Source organism: Eleutherodactylus coqui, chromosome 6 (genome assembly GCF_035609145.1).
Source record: "Eleutherodactylus coqui strain aEleCoq1 chromosome 6, aEleCoq1.hap1, whole genome shotgun sequence".
NCBI lineage: Eukaryota > Metazoa > Chordata > Amphibia > Anura > Eleutherodactylidae > Eleutherodactylus > Eleutherodactylus coqui.
In genome coordinates this window covers 76,558,847-76,575,977 of record NC_089842.1, presented here as the reverse complement: position 1 = coordinate 76,575,977, position 17,131 = coordinate 76,558,847, and the positions used below count along the sequence as shown (strand labels likewise).

At 45.0% G+C, this 17,131-nt stretch overlaps 1 protein-coding gene across 2 annotated transcripts in view; it reads left to right on the top strand.

Annotated features, from left to right (window-relative positions):
• Positions 1–6,347, top strand: part of LOC136631350 (apolipoprotein A-I-like) — a 44,968-nt gene extending 38,621 nt beyond the window's left edge. For both annotated transcript variants that reach the window (XM_066605615.1, XM_066605614.1), the window contains exons 3-4: positions 4,163–4,307; positions 5,601–6,347. In XM_066605615.1, the coding sequence (XP_066461712.1) occupies positions 4,163–4,307; positions 5,601–6,183 (728 nt within the window). In that variant the 3' untranslated portion in view covers positions 6,184–6,347. The remainder of the gene's footprint in view (positions 1–4,162; positions 4,308–5,600) is intronic.
• Positions 6,348–17,131: the final 10,784 nt, after the last annotated feature.

Genomic DNA, 17,131 nt, shown 5'->3' with positions numbered 1-17,131 from the left:
CAGCCCAGCAGCATGTGTACCCTCACCAGTGGGCCAAGCTGTCTCTTCCCCCTCCTCCTCATCCTCCTCATGCTCCTCCTCCTCCTCCTCAACGCGCTGAGATATAGACAGGAGGGTGCTCTGACTATCCAGCGACATACTGTCTTCCCCCGGCTCTGTTTCCGAGCGCAAAGCGTCTGCCTTTATGCTTTGCAGGGAACTTCTCAAGATGCATAGCAGAGGAATGGTGACGCTAATGATTGCAGCATCGCCGCTCACCACCTGGGTAGACTCCTCAAATTTTCCAAGGACCTGGCAGATGGCTGCCAACCAGGGCCACTCTTCTGTAAATAATTGAGGAGGCTGACTCCCACTGCGCCGCGCAAGTTGGAGTTGGTATTCCACTATAGCTCTACGCTGCTCATAGAGTCTGGCCAACATGTGGAGCGTAGAGTTCCACTGTGTGGGCACGTCGCACAGCAGTCGGTGCACTGGCAGATTAAACCTATGTTGCAGTGTCCGCAGGGTGGCAGCGTGCGTGTGGGATTTGAAGAAATGTGCGCAGATCTGGCGCACCTTTCCGAGCAGGTATGACAAGTGGGGGTAGCTTTTCAGAAAGCGCTGAACCACCAAATTAAACACATGGGCCAGGCATGGCACGTGCGTGAGGCTGCCGAGCTGCAGAGCCGCCACCAGCTTACGGCCGTTGTCACACACGACCATGCCCGGTTGGAGGCTCAGCGGCGCAAGCCAGTGGTCGGTCTGCTCTGTCAGACCCTGCAGCAGTTCGTGGGCCGTGTGCCTCTTCTCTCCTAAGCTGAGTAGTTTCAGCACGGCCTGCTGACGCTTGCCCACCGCTGTGCTGCCACGCCGCGTGACACCGACTGCTGGCGACGTGCTGCTGACACATCTTTTTTGCGAGACAGAGGTTGCGTTGGAGGAGGAGGAGGAGGAAGGTGCTTTAGTGGAGGAAGCATACACCGCCGCAGATACCACCACCGAGCTGTGGCCCGCAATTCTGGGGGTGGGTAGGACGTGAGCAGTCCCAGGCTCTGACTCTGTCCCAGCCTCCACTAAATTCACCCAATGTGCCGTCAGGGAGATATAGTGGCCCTGCCCGCCTGTGCTTGTCCACGTGTCCGTTGTTAAGTGGACCTTGGGAGTAACCGCGTTGGTGAGGGCGCGTACAATGTTGCGGGAGACGTGGTCGTGCAGGGCTGGGACGGCACATCGGGAAAAGTAGTGGCGACTGGGAACCGAGTAGCGCGGGGCAGCCGCTGCCATCATGCTTTTGAAAGCCTCCGTTTCCACAAGCCTATACGGCAGCATCTCCAGGCTGATCAATTTTGCAATGTGCACGTTTAACGCTTGAGCGTGCGGGTGCGTGGCGTCGTACTTGCGCTTGCGCTCAAACTGTGGCACTAGCTACGTCTGGACGCTGCGCTGAGAGACATTGCTGGATGGGGCCGAGGACAGCGGAGGTGAGGGTGTGGGTGCAGGCCAGGAGACGGTAGTGCCTGTGTCCTCAGAGGGGGGTTGGATCTCAGTGGCAGGTTGGGGCACAGGGGGAGAGGCAGTGGTGCAAACCGGAGGCGGTGAACGGGCATCGTCCCACCTTGTGGGGTGCTTGGCCATCATATGCCTGCGCATGCTGTTGGTGGTGCCTCCCCAGCTGATCTTGGCGCGACAAAGGTTGCACACCACTGTTCGTCGGTCGTCAGGCGTCTCTGTGAAAAACTGCCAGACCTTAGAGCACCTGGACCTGTGCAGGGTGGCATGGCGCGAGGGGGGGCTTTGGGAAACAGTTGGTGGATTATTCGGTCTGGCCCTGCCTCTACCCCTGGCCACCGCACTGGCTCGGCCTGTGCCCACACCCTCACTTGGCCCTCCGCGTTCTCGGCCGCGTCCACGTCCTTTAGGCCTACCCCTACCCCTCAGCATGCTGTATTACCAGGGATTTGATTTCCCAGGCAGGAAAGAAATTGGCGCAAGGCTGCACTCAACCGTAGCTGGTTGCGTCTGATTTTTTTACGTTCTCCACACGGCACACACGTACCCAGAGCCCTTAGGACTGACACAGGCAGGGCAAATATACTTTCTTCCCTTTTGTTTAAAAGGATAGGCCCACTGCGTCTATTCACTGAATAATAAGTTTAATAACTGTGTTGCGGCCCTGCAAAACTGTCACAGAACTTTACTGTTGCAGAGTTACTAACTGTGGCAGAGCAGGTATTTCCCAGGCAGGAAAGAAATTGGCGCAAGGCTGCACTCAACCGTAGCTGGTTGCGTCTAATTTTTTTACGTTCTCCACGCAGTACACACGTACCCAGAGCCCTTAGGACTGACACAGGCAGGGCAAATAGAATTTTTTTCCCTGCTTTTTACAAGGAACACCCACACTGCGTCTATTCAATGAATAATGTATGTCTTCTGGCCCTGCCTACACAATTCTATCCCTGTAGTATTAATGCCGGGTGCAATGGTCTGCACAGCCGGTTTTGAGAAAAATAAATAAATATGCAACACTGCTAACAGCAGCCTGGACAGTACTGCACACGGATAGAAGTGGCCCTAGAAAGGACCGTTGGGGTTCTTGAAGCCTACACTAACTCCTAACACTCTCCCTGCCTAACCCCCACTTCTGTCCCTATTGCAGGGCGCAATGCTCTGCAGATTCAATTTTGGAAAAAAAAAATAAAAATACTGTGCTAACACAGTACTGCACACTATTAGATGTGGCCCTAAGAAGGGCCGTTGGGGTTCTTGAAGCCTACACTAACTCCTAACGCTCTCCCTACAGCAGCTCCAGCACGATAGTACTTTCCCTCAGCTAACTCACAAGGCATGTGTGGCGAGCCGCGGGAGGGGCCGATTTTTATACTCGGGTGACATCAGATCTCCCCAGCCACTCACAGCAGGGGGGTGGTATAGGGCTTGAACGTCACAGGGGGAAGTTGTAATGCCTTCCCTGTCTTTCAATTGGCCAGAAAAGCGCGCTAACGTCTCAGAGAGGAAACTGAAAGTAACCAGAACACCGCGTGGTACTCGTTACGAGTAACGAGCATCCCGAACACCCTAATATTCGCACGAATATCAAGCTCGGACGAGTACGTTCGCTCATCTCTACATGGGACATGTTGCAGTATATGGTTATTTAAATAAATGGTCAAATCCTCTATTTCCCTAAGTAGGGGACCCTTCTATAAAAACTATGTGCCCTAAAAGAGCATATGAACAAGGGATAACTCCATGAGGCATCCCCACTAAAAGCTATGGACACATCTGAACATTTTTTTTGCATTGAATGTACCTTTACAAATTAAAGAGATTTGCAATTGTTTTTCTTTATAATAAAAGTTTTTCTCTGCTTGGCTTCTACAGTTTGCATGTGATAGAATACAATGCAAGGTGCTTAATCCTATACTGTCTTCATAGCCCCAATCGCTTTTGTAAATCTAAGCTCAAATCTAAAAATGCTAATAAAGTACAAATAAATCAAATAGTATTTGAGTTTAGATTAACTTTCAGGAGAGGCGCTACAGACAGGGATGACTGCGGACAGAGCGAGATTGAGCGCCATGTATTCTATTGTATTACATCCAAAGTGTAGAAGCCAAACAGAGGAATTTTTTTTTTAACAAGAACCAATTGCAAATTGCTTTTATTTTTAAATGTACAGGCAATGCTGAAAAAAGTGTTCAATTGCCTTTACGTTTTGCTAGCAGTAGTTGAAACCACAATTTATTATTAATAATATTAATATTAACCTACCAATAGCATGTGCCTACAATTTAAAGCCTATAGGGCCGGGCAAACCTTTGCCCAAGAGCTGCCAGTAGGGAAACATGCAATGGATATGATGGCTTGAATTTAATAATTCTACAGTAGTTTATTCATTTCATCCCCTCCATTGATGGTACATACAGATATGGCTGCATACATGTTATTTGTATAGCAAAATATTGTATATGGCTGGCTTCTTTTTCATATTGCACATTCCCTATAGGACATTTTGTACAGATGACACGGACACTAACAATCAGAAACCACCATCATCATCCAATATCTCATCTTCTTTTAAGATACCAAGCATTTCTGATAATCACATAGTGCCATAAATATACCTTTTCCGGCCACCTTTACACCTGGCCAACTTCATTGTGACACGCTTTTTGTCTTGCAGGGGCACAGGCAAACTACCTTTGGCAACAAGATGAACCTCAAGAAGAGCAAACAGTTGACAAAAAAATAGAAACTTTTATGCATGATACGATTGGAATCGTTTCCGATGTTGTGAAGAGCCTGGATTATGGAAAGATTGCAGAGCAGTAAGAAATTTCCCTTAATGGTCGGGAAAATCAATGTAAAGATGAACGTGATTTGTCGCTTAACAATTAGTATAAAATAAGGTCCCAGGTTTTTTTTTTCTGCACTGTAGTTCTGTATCCTTTATGATTGCCTGAAAGCGCTGCGGAATAAGTTGGCGCTATACAAATAACAAGATTTTAGAATTAACTTTATGCTACAAGTTGCTGTAGGTTTCAACTATAATTTACAGCGGTTTCCTTTGTAAACTATAGTTAATCTGACAGGCAGTACGTGGCCATGCGTCCTAGTGTTACACCCCTCACAGTTTTTAAAAAGTGCTGGGGCCCAGCATATACCCCCCAAAAGACATCATTTTTCACTTGTGCCAAATTTGCGACTTTTTGATGTTAGAATTCTGGTGCAAGAGGGGTAATATGTATACTCCATTGTATACAATGAAATCTTTCAATGTTGATGATGATTGATTGGTAGGTAAATATATAAAATTGATGCATGCTAAAAAGCATAAAAAACCCATAAAACCCCAAAATAAAGAACCATAAAATAGCAAAAGCTATAAAAAAGTGTGGGGCAACACGCTGTAGGGGGCCATGCCTGTTGCCTTATCAACCTGTCTTGCGTACTTGCTTCCCATCTCTACGTCTGCCATACAAAACTGATATGGTGGAACAAAAGTATTTTTTACTCTTAGGCCTCTTTTACATGGGCAGATATATTGTTCAAGTTCCCACGATCAGCGGAAATGATTGTCATTCAGTGTAAAAGCAGGCACTGATTGAACGTCAAACAATAACTTGCTGGTTATTCAGTTTCTTCATGCTTAAAAACTGAATGACAGATCTGCCCGTATAAACAGACAGTCATTCATCTATGAACAACTGCCTGTTTACTGTGAATGGAGGCGGGTAGCCCGAACAATCCCCGGGCCGCTCCACCTCCATTCACTAGCGACGATGTGTAAAAGCACAGGAACAATCATGGCTAAGGCAAAAGATCGGGCATCTGTGCCTAACAGGGCGTCCCGACTATGGTCCTAACTATGGCGGAGTGCCATGCAATTTTTTTTCTCTTTTGTTTGGACTTTGTTTTAGAGTTTCAAAGGAAGGAATGCATCTAACTGCATCCAGCCAGCGAACCCGCATGTGTTTTGTATGTAGTGCAATTTTTTCTTCTTATTCTGAGCAACAACAGTTTTCTAGAGCCCACTGTATTTGTTTCACCAGTCATCTTAATTGATGATTTCATAATTTCTAATATTGATGAATTAATTGGTTAATATTTTTCATTTCCAGATATCAGATTAAAGAGAAGTTGGAAGCTGCAAGAAAAAATGCTAAAAAACTTGAGAAAGCTGTAGAAGGTTACTATGATGAGGTTTATAAGAAAGTCGATGAAAAGCTGGACGAGAATTTCCCAGTATTCAAGAAGCATGTAGTCCCTGCTTTGAAGGAGTTTGATGATGCTTTAGAAACACATATTAAGAACATGGTAAAGGAAACAGTGCCAGTTGTATCCGACTTTCTTTCTGGATTAAGTAAGCAAGCCATAAGTTTCTTTGAAAATGCGGAAAATGTTGCAGCAAAGGGTCGGGACGCACTACGCGCTGAGATAGATAACCTGCGTGTCAAACTGCAACCCTATGCGGATGAAGTCCATAAAGAATATGAGAGATATCACAAGGATTTACAAGGTGAATTACAGAAAGATATGAAGGAGCTGAAGCATGATGTAGAGAAGAATATGGAGAAGATCAAGGAACATGCTCAGCCTCATCTTGATACCTTAAGAAGTAAATTCTCTGATGGCAAAGAACTTCAAGAAGAAGTAGAAAAGCTCTTTCAGCAAATAAAAGACGCTTTCCAAGACATAGAATAAAGATCACTCAAGAGTAAAGGAAGGCAGAAATGTGATTTTGATTTCTAACTCTATTGACTTGCAAATGCAAAATTGAGTTTTCTTCCCTTCATTATGTCTTTATCACATCTTCAGTGTAAAATTTCCACTCAATTCATGATATTAAAGTTTCATCAATGCTTCAATACGGATTCAGAATATGTTTTATTTAGCTTATTAAGTCTGTGGAGACATAAGAAGCAAATGTGGATCTGAAGTACTGATCACTTAAAGGAGTTGTACCACAATTACAAGTTAAACCTTAACCACAGGATAGGGAATAACTTGCTGAGGGGTCTCGCCACTTAGATCCCTGCCAATCTCGAGAACGGGTATCATATGTCCCCCGTTCTCCTCACTGTGGGGTTACTGCACGTCCCATTGTGAGGAGACTGACTGGAGCACTGGTCACGAAAGCACACTAGCACGCCATTCACCTTCAACGGGACCGCGGAGATACCTAAGCGGATGCCCCTCTGGCTATTTCCGTCAGCCCCACTGAAATGAATGGAGCATTGACTGTGCATGCTCGGCCAACGCTCCATTCATTCTGATAAGGGTCAAGACTACAACCCTCTTGACCCATGTCACAGGCCTCTCACTAGCCGAGCCAGAAACCTACTGTACACTAATGAAGGGCAAACACCCCGAAACAGCTGTCTGTATATGGCTTTCTGGCTTGGTTTCCTATTCCCAATCATTGTTTTACAGACTCATTAAAAAGTCATACATTGATTTGAAGGAATGCTGCCATTCAATAGGTGACGCTGCAGAGGTATTGTTCCATCTTCCTTATTTGCATTCCTTCTGAGGCCACTGCATTAGGAAAAAGCAGCCCCGTAGTCACAGGCCATAGTCACAGGCCGGGGAGGGACACTGGATTCCAATTCTCGAGATCAGCAGGGGGCTCAATAGTGAGATCCCCAACAATCAGCAAGTTATTCTGTATCCTGTGGATAGAGTTTAACTTATAATTCTGTTACAACCCTTTTAAGGCTAACATATGGAGCCAGAATATGGCATCCAGAGCAGTCTATGGAGTCACATTGTACTAAAGTATGCCTCTAGTTTCAATGTAGGCAGCAAGACGTACAGAAGAGAAGCCATAGCATGCTCCATCAGATACTGTGTCATGGAGAATACACCATTATATTGCAAAAGCAAGTCACCATTTGGGGGTACACAGAGTGCCTAAAATACTACACTATAGTTCTATGGGCACTCTGTGGGCTCTGTACATATGACTCTGCTGTGTACATGGAGCCAATAGTTTGTTAATAAGTATATGCTGAAGCAGAAAATGTTATCCTTTGTACTGCTACATAGCAATACATGAAATAGTCAGAAAAAAAAAGAATAAACATTTCCACCTGTTTTCCCTGTATTAAGTACAAGGTCCCTGGTGAATGAGATATGGAATAGATAAATAAAAATAGTGATCAGAGTTACATTATAAATTAGCATGAATGTGTAGCCCTTCCCCCTCTAAGGGTCAAAAAAGTATTTTCAGAACAAAAACTTTTCCTGATTTTTGGGGGGACCCATTTATATGAGGGATGAACACGTGATCTTGTTGGAAAATACTTCATTCACAGATAGTATAAACAAAGGTGTAATAAAACTTGAGTTGTTAAAAGGGTTTTATTGGACTTCCGTTTTGATGACCTATGCTAAGGATAGGTCATCAATATAAGATCAGCAGGAGTCCGCCGCTTGGGACTTCTGCCTATTGGCTATCTGAAGTGACATACCAGGCACAGCGCCGCCATACATTTCATAGCGACTGTGTCTGGTACTGCAGCTCAGTCCCATTCACTAGTCAGGCACTGAGTTGCTCTTAGGCCCTGTGATCGATGAACGTAATGTCACAGGTGTAATCAGACTGCGGATGGAGGCGGGTGGCCGGAAGAGATCTCTGATGTGCTTCACCTCCATTCACCGAGTGATTATCACTCCTGCATAATGGCACAGGATTAATAGTCATTGGGCTGTCAGCCGCTTATGTACTTAACAGTCTTCCCATCTAAAAGCACCCTTGATTTTCAAATGAATTCAATATGCAATCCATCTAGCTTTCCTGATAATATGCACCATGCTCTGATGAAGTGATCCCGAAGATCAAGCACAATACACAAATACAGGCCTCCCCCATTGTATCGGAGTCATGTGACCGCAATGAACGCGCGTCACAGAGGGAGGGGATAGGAGATTATATGGAATCCCGGGACCGATGTCGTCACGGGGAGGAGGTGCCAGCTTGTTAACAATGGTACTACGTATCATAGAAGAGGAGTCTACTCGTCAAGGGTAGATAATATCGCTCGATTTGGACCGCGGTTATAAAGTATTTTACAAAGGGCAGCAATTAAGTTGCAGTTCACGGGGCATCCTGTATATCTATTTCAATATCAATATATAATGATTAGAGATGAGCGAGCACCAAAATGCTCGAGTGCTCGTTACTCGAGTCGAACTTCCCGTGATGCCCGAGGGTTCATTTCGAGTAACGAACCCCATTAAAGTCAATGGCCGACTCGAGCATTTTTGTATTTCGCCGATGCTCGCTAAGGTTTTCATTTGTGAAAATCTGGGAAATTCACGAAAGTGATGGGAACGACACAGAAACAGATAGGGCAGGTGAAGGGCTACATGTTGGGCTGCATCTCAAGTTCCCAGGTCCCACTATTAAGCCACAAAAGCGGCAAGAGTGGCCCCCCCCCGCACTGTCAGCATAAAGATCGTTCTCCTCTGCCACAGCTGTAACAGTAGAAGAACAATGTTAGCCCATTGAATTCAATGGAGCCGGCAATACAGCCGACTCCATTGAAAGCAATGGGCTGCCGGCGAGCGCGGGATGAATTTTCGGGAAGGGCTTAAAAATATAAGCCCTTACCTGAAAATCATCCTAAAATGTGTAAAAAGAAAAATAAAACTTTTTGTCAGCATAAAGATCGTTCTCCTCTGCCATAGCTGTAACAGCTGTGGCAGAGAAGAACGATGTTAGCCCATTGAATTCAATGGAGCCGGCAATACAGCCGGCTCCTTTGAAAGCAATGGGCTGCCGGCGAACGTGGGATGAATTTTCGGGAAGGGCTTAAAAATATAAGCCCTTACCTGAAAATCATCCAGAAATGTGTAAAAAAAAATGTATACTCACCTTTCCGCTGCAGCCGGAGTTCAGCCGCGTCTGGCCGGCAATTCTCCTGAACTGCTCTCTGTGGTATTCAGCAGTCGGGGATTTAAAATCCCCGCCTGTTTAATGAGCTGCCTCTGATTGGTCACAGCCTCACCAATCAGAGGCAGCTCTCACTCACACCCATTCATGAATGGGTGCGTGCTGCCTCTGATTGGCTCAACGCAGGGACCAATCAGGGGCAGCTTTCACTCACACCTCCTCCGTGACGGAGTCCCATAGGGGCACTCCCGACTCAAGATCGAAAGGAAGTGCGAATGTATTTTTCAAATTGTAGATTGACCAAAAAGGTAAGTGTTGCTATATGGAAATCCCTTCATAACTGCGTAATTAAATTAGCAATGTTCTACCCAGTATCTTTAGTAAGGTGAAGAATTAGGGGGGGAGAAAAGGAGGGCCAAGGGGGGGGGGGCGGAAGATTGAAAAGTTGGGTAGGGATTACGACAAATCGGCCCAAATGGTGGTTATTGTATAACATAGATAACAGTGTCCCGTTGTCATACGTCATGAATACACTAGGGATTAAGAGAGACCTCAGTTGTTTGGAGTAGCTGAGGAAACATATCATTTAATGCAGCTATTGAACGAGAGGATTTCATTGAGGCCTTGCGGATGGACGAATTTGAGCCTAAAAATCCACTCTGTTGCCTTTTGCAAGAGCCTCTTTTCTACATCCCCTCATCTCTCATGAGTTCTGACTCGTTCCAGGCCTTGAAACTTAAAGGGGTTGTCCCGCGCTATTTTTTCAATAGCCCCCCCGTTCGGCGCGAGACAAACCCGATGCAGGGGTAAAAAAAAAAAAACGTCCAGTACTTACCCGAATCCCCACGCTCCCGCGACTTCTTACTTACCTTAGTAAGATGGCCGCCGGGATCTTCACCCACGATGCACCGCGGGTCTTCTCCCATGGTGCACCGTGGGCTCTGTGCGCTCCATTGCCGATTCCATCCTCCTGATTGGCTGGAATCGGCACACGTGACGGGGCGGAGCTACAAGGAGCAGCTCTCCGGCACGAGCGGCCCCATTCGGAAGGGAGAAGACTGGACTGCGCAAGTGCGTCTAATCGGGCGATTAGACGCTGAAATTAGACGGCACCATAGAGACGGGGACACTAGCAACGGAACAGGTAAGTGAATAACTTTTGTATGGCTCATAATTAATGCACAATGTACATTACAAAGTGCATTAATATGGCCATACAGAAGTGTATAACCCCACTTGCTTTCGCGGGACAACCCCTTTAAGTTGTGAAACGTCACCGCCATGGACTAGTCATATATGGTTTGACAGCGGGGTTGCTTCCTTTCTATTAATGTTCCCCAGATGTCCCTGGATCCTTCTCCGTAACTGCTGCGTTGTCTTTCCAATGTAATTTTTTGGGCAGGTACAGGTAGCCATATATATCACATTATTGCTTTTGCAGTTAATGTAATCCCGGATCTCGAATGTCATATTGGTGACTGCACTTGTGAATGAGGAACTTCTTAGAATGGATTTGCATACTGAACAATCTCCGCAGGGGTAACTCCCTTTAATTTCCCTTCTGCCAAGCCACATCGTTTCTGGTTGGCGGGGAGATAGATGGCTATGAACTAACCTATCTCTCAGGTTTCTCCCTCGATGGAATGTTATGGACGGCGTATTTGTGATAAAGTCTCGGATGTCCTCATCGTCCTTCAGGATACCCCAATATCGTTGCAGTACGTTCCTAATTGACCTTGCACCGGTATCGTAGGTACCTATGATTCAGATGGTCTGCGAGGTATCTTTTTTCTGAGGGACAAGTAATTCTGTCCTGTTCATGCCTTGGGCGTGATGGAATGCTCATCTATCAGATCCTTGGGGTAGTCTCTCTGGAGGAATCTGTTTCCCAATGTCTGACTTTCAGATATAAAATCTCCTGTATTGGAACAGTTCCTCCTAATCCTAAGAAATTGGCCTTTTGGTATGCCGCGTCGAAGAGGTACTGGATGAAAGCTTTTCCAGGATAACAAGTTGTTGGTAGCGGTCTTTTTCCTAAATAGGGGGGTATTTAAACTCCCATCGATTGTTTTTCTGATTTTAATATCCAAAAATGATATTTCCTCTGTTTGTATATCAGACGTCAGCCTAAGGCCCAGGTTGTTGATGTACAGGTGGTCTACAAATCTATTAAAGGAGTTGTCGTCATCTGTCCATAAGATCAGGATGTCGTCTATATACCTGAGCCACAACAAAATCTTCTCTGTCCATAGATGGTTGACCTCAGAAAATACCAGTTTTTCCTCCCACCAGCCCAGGTACAGGTTTGCATAGGTGGGGGCACAAGGGGTCCGCATCGCTGTAACCCTGAGCTGGTGGAAGTACTGGCCATTGAACAGGAAGAAATTGTGTGTCAGTATAAATCTCATTAATTTCGCCGTAAAGATATTGTGTTCCTCGAATTGTATCCCACGTTGATGAAGGTAGAATTCCACTGCCTGGATGCCCTCTTCATGGGGGATTGAGCTATATAAAGCCTCTACGTCGAGGCTTGCTAGCCGTACGTGGGGCTCCACTTGCAATCCATATAAATGTCTGAGGACATCCATGGTGTCTCGTACATATGACGGAAGAGATGTTACAAAGTCTCTTAGGACTTTGTCAAGATATACGCTTGCCTTCTGTGTCACGGACTCGATACCTGATACAATTGGACGGCCTTTAACCAGATTTAATCCCTTGTGGATCTTAGGTAGGGAGTAGAATGTGGCAATTCGAGGGTGGCGAGACGACATGAATTTATACTCCTTGTCACTTATGACTTTTGTTTGTAGACCTTGACTTAGGATTTTTTCCAGAGATTTTTGGTATGATATTGATGGGTCATGCCTCAGGATCTGGTAGGTATTTTTGTCTCCCAACAAATTTTTGCACATTCTTATATAGTCTGTCCGATTCATAATTTAAAGCGCGTAGTTGGGAGGCAGGCATGATGGAATGTTTTGAGACTTTAGGAGGATGTTTTGCCAAGTCAGCCAAAACCATTTTCTCAAAAACTTCAATCAGTGGTGCTTGTACTGGAGGGGGATTTGAGTTGCTCGTTGGTCTTAGGTCTGTGAGTGGGCCTATATCGGGTTTTGCTTGACTCTCTGATTCAAGACTCTCTAGGAGTTCAAAGCTAGGGAGATCACTGACTTCTAGGCCTAGTTCCCTGGCCTTTTTCTTATTCTGTGTTGCGAAGAATTTTTTCCAGCGCAGTTTGTGTAGGAAGAGGGAGATGTCCTTTGTCCACACGAACCCATTATAGCGGGTCGTGGGGACAAAGGACAGCCCCCTCTCTAAGACGCGCGTTTCCTCAAGAGTGAGGTGGCGTTGTGACAAGTTTACAATTTGCATTTTGTCACTCTCAGGATGACTATGTGCTGGTTCTGGATCAGCAGTCTGGATGTCTATCTGTTCAATTTCCCCTGCTGATTGAGGGACTGAGGGGACCTGACAGAGTAGAGAGTTAGTCTGTGTGGTTTCAGATGGATTAAACTCTATTAACTGTGTTCTTTACGGTCTCTGAGGAGGTATTGACCAAAAGGTTGGCCTAAAAAACCCTTTTCAGGAGATTTTCTACCTCTTCCTCTTTGTTGTGGCCTCCCTGGTCCTCTCCTATTACCAGGACCTACGCGATTCCTCCTGGCAGTATCAAAGTCACTCTGTTCGCAATCAGACGAGCTAATGTCAGTGTCTGACTTAAACTTTTCCCCGTGGGCTCTCGCTTCTTTAAAGTCACTCAAATCCCTCGCGAATTGGAAGTGTTTCCTTTCCTTAATAAATGCAGTGTAATTCTCAATATTTTGCTGTAGGAGTTTTTCTTTCTGCTGAAATTCGGTGTCAGAGGAGAAAATTTAGTTTTTTCAATAGCTTCCGTTAGGAGGCGTGTTTTTTTTTCAAACGTTAATTTCTCCTCTTCCAGAAGGAGTCTGATCAACTTCAAAGATCCATCAGTCATCTCCTTTTCCCATTTTTTAAAAAACTCCGGGTTACGGCATTTCATAGGGGGTAATATATGTGATCGTAAACCTCTTGGGACAATCTGGTGTTCGAGATATTTGGTTAACCCCTGTATCTCCCACCAGGACCTAGTGTATTCTCGGTAAACCGAAGTAAGATGTTTAAATGAATTTCTAATAGATGTATAGTGTGACTGAGGGTTAAATTCTTAATCAGAGAACACTGTGCTGGCTTCTGTAAGCCAACTCGCAGTATCTAAACTATTCGCGAGAAAACCTGCCGTAACACATGACACATGAGACCATCTGACGCTGTATGTCTGACGTCATCAAACGTCGATACGTTAGTAAAACACTATCGGGGTGTTGGACGCACCCTGATGATGTAAGTATTCATTCAGTACATACCGGAGGATTAAATACGCGATCGGATAGCAATTAATGTAAAAGTGTGCATACAATAGGTGACCATATAAGGTAGATACTTATTTGGAACCTTAATAAGGGGCTACTAAGGAGTAAGAATTTAGTTTTGAGAGCCAATAAACAAGGGGGTTGTACCACCAACGCACATGGCTAATTATACATAAACCTGCGATTGGTGGTTGTCATATGACCTGGGCGGGGATTTGCTTAAGTTCATAGGCTATATAATGTGAGACAGCCTTGGATGCAGTCAGATGGCCACCTACCCACCATCAGGGCAGGAGGCTACACAACTCTCTCTCTCCAACTCTTAGCCTAATAGGAAAACGCTCTCTATTCAGCATCTATACTTTTATTCTGGGCATCTAGGCAAATAAATTGAGACCTACACTAAGGGGTATTATCCTCTATCTTATGCTGAACACTGTAAGCTTTAGGTTTTAGTATCAAGGCAATTAGGGCAATTAAGCTAACTTTGCCTTAAAGCAGAGATTTCAACAAATCGCTTGACCAATCTCTGATTATCAGGAAGACGGGTCAAACAATTTGACTGATAATTATCAAGAGAGGGAGATACAATTATTATCTAGTATCGAACAACAACCCTGAGATTTTCAGTCTTCTATCCATAGAAGATCAGGGGATACTAGTAAATGCTTCGATTCACATTAACATCAACTTCTTGGACAAATTCTCATTGATACCATTTAACATATGTCTGCTGAATTGATTTATAGACAGACATATTAACTTATCTTAGATCACTGACCATACGGTTCTTGAAAAGTCGAAGGTCCAACAGAAATGCATCGAACCCTATACCTTGAATCCTGAATTGACCTAGTTGTTGATTAATTGACTATTCCATCAAGCTGAACCAACCTAAATATAAATAAAAGAGCTCAATAAAATCAACAAATAGACCGGGATGAAATAGGGTGGTGAGACGGGATCTCAAAACAACTACACCTTAGTCACCCCAGCTGTATTTGGTGGAGAGACGTGATCTCAAAACAACCACACCTTAGTCACCCCAGCTGTATTTGGTGGAGAGACGTGATCTCAAAACAACCACAGCTTAGTCACCCCAGCAATATATGTGAAACAATTAAAATACCGACCCCTCGGGAAGTCATTTGCAATTTGAGATTCACGCAACCATATCCCATTTGCATGAACTCAGCTGCAATCTGAAACTTCTCGTGTACGGTCACACTCTGATCTATAAGAGCACGTGTGTTTTATCTGTTGTCTTGTCTTTGTCCTTTCATCAGTTGATGATTATGCTTCAGAGAGAAGCACACATATGTAGCTTCTAGTATTTTTTCTCTCTCCTTACCTACCTCCCAAACTCTTGAACAATATTTTTTTTACATTAGGCCATGCCCCTTTTATGTTAAGACACGCCCTTTGTGTCCCTTCATAGTAATGGTGCCCCATAGTGACCCCTTCAAAGTACTTAAACCCCGATACCTCCCATGTATGGCCTCTGGTTCTTCGCAGACCTCTCACCCACACTCGGGTGCCTTTCCATTCTGTTCCAGCTGCTCTGGAACTCTCAATGTGTATAGGTCCACTGATCATATCCGCATCTTCACAGCCCATGCACAATGTGGATTACAGGGGTTACAACAGGGGTATACTTAGGGTGTATATTACATATGGAGCGATCTGTGCAGCTGTGCGGCGTGAGGAATGAAGATGATTTCAGTGTTGCTGTTAGACCTGGACAGAGTTACAGGAGCAGGGACCATTAATTGGGATGAGAGACCTACCTTGACAGCGGGACAGTCTCCAAAGTTTCAAACTATCCTACTGAACCTGGGATAGAACTGCTGTATAATTTCCTCCATGCAGCTGCTGTTTCTTTCTATTTAGAAGCTAGCGATTGGAAGCGGAATTCTCTCTTCTCTGTGTGCTGTGCAAGGGAGATATAGCAGCTGGTATCTGACCAATGTATTTCCCCAACAAAATCAACTGTTTGCCGATTGTGCCAAGAACGGGACTCCGAACCCCGCAATCGCAAAGGGGTTATGCATCTAGTAACACCCCAATCAATCAGGTTAAATCTTAATACCCATATTTTAAACATGCCCTAAAAAGTCATCTTTTTAGTGAGGGTTACAATATTTCCTAATCTAACTCTTCTTTTAGCCCGCTGCTACATTTACCTTAGGAAACATGAATCCCTTCATTAGACTGTATCCCACAAACCCCATATACCTTAATGCACCCACATCTGTACAGAGCAAGCACTGTTCTCTCTGTTAACACTGTATGTAATGTCTGATTTTGCCTATGTTCCCTCTGACCTGTAAAGTACTATGGAATATATTTTAACCATATAATACTATAACAGTATGCAATATGCTGTTAAGCACCTCCTAGTGGTAACCAAAGGCAGTGAAAAAGTAACATTTTACCACTATGTCTATGTAGGAAACTAAGAGTTATATATTGAGATATATTATGAAATGGATAAGGGAATGTTGGCTTTAAATGTCATATGGTAAGCATTTACTTTACAGTGCAGTATGATTATAGTAGCTGCATTATGAAGAAGTAAAAGTTTATGTGCCAGTGTTTCAAAGTACTGTAGGAGTAAGTTCAGGTAAGTTATGCTTGATAAAGGCTTATGCCAAAAGCCGAAATACGTTGCATTTAGAGATGAGCAAGCACCAAAATGCTCGGGTGCTCGTTACTCGGGACGAACTTTTCGCGATGCTCGAGGGTTCATTTCGAGTAACGAACCCCATTGAAGTCAATGGGCGACCCGAGCATTTTTGTATTTCGCCGATGCTCGCTAAGGTTTCCTTGTGTAAAAATCTTGGCAATTCAAGAAAGTGATGGGAACGACACAGCAACGGATAGGGCAGGCGAGGGGCTACATGTTGGGCTGCATCTCAAGTTCACAGGTCCCACTATTAAGCCACAATAGCGGCAAGAGTGGGGCCCCCCCCCCTCCCAAAAACTTTTACTTCTAAAAAGCCCTCATTAGCATGGCATACCTTAGCTAAGCACCACACTACCTCCAACAAAGCACAATCACTGCCTGCATGACACTCCACTGCCACTTCTCCTGGCTTACATGCTGCCCAACCGCCCCCCCCTCCCCCCACCACGCACACCAAAGTGTCCCTGCGCAGCCTTCAGCTGCCCTCATGCCACACCACCCTCATGTCCATTTAGAAGTGCGTCTGCCATGAGGAGGAACCGCAGGCACACACTGCAGAGGGTTGGCACGGCTAGGCAGCGACCCTCTTTAAAAGGGGCGGGGCGATAGCCCACAATGCTGTACAGAAGCAATGAGAAATAGAATCCTGTGCCACCGCCATCAGGAGCTGCACAC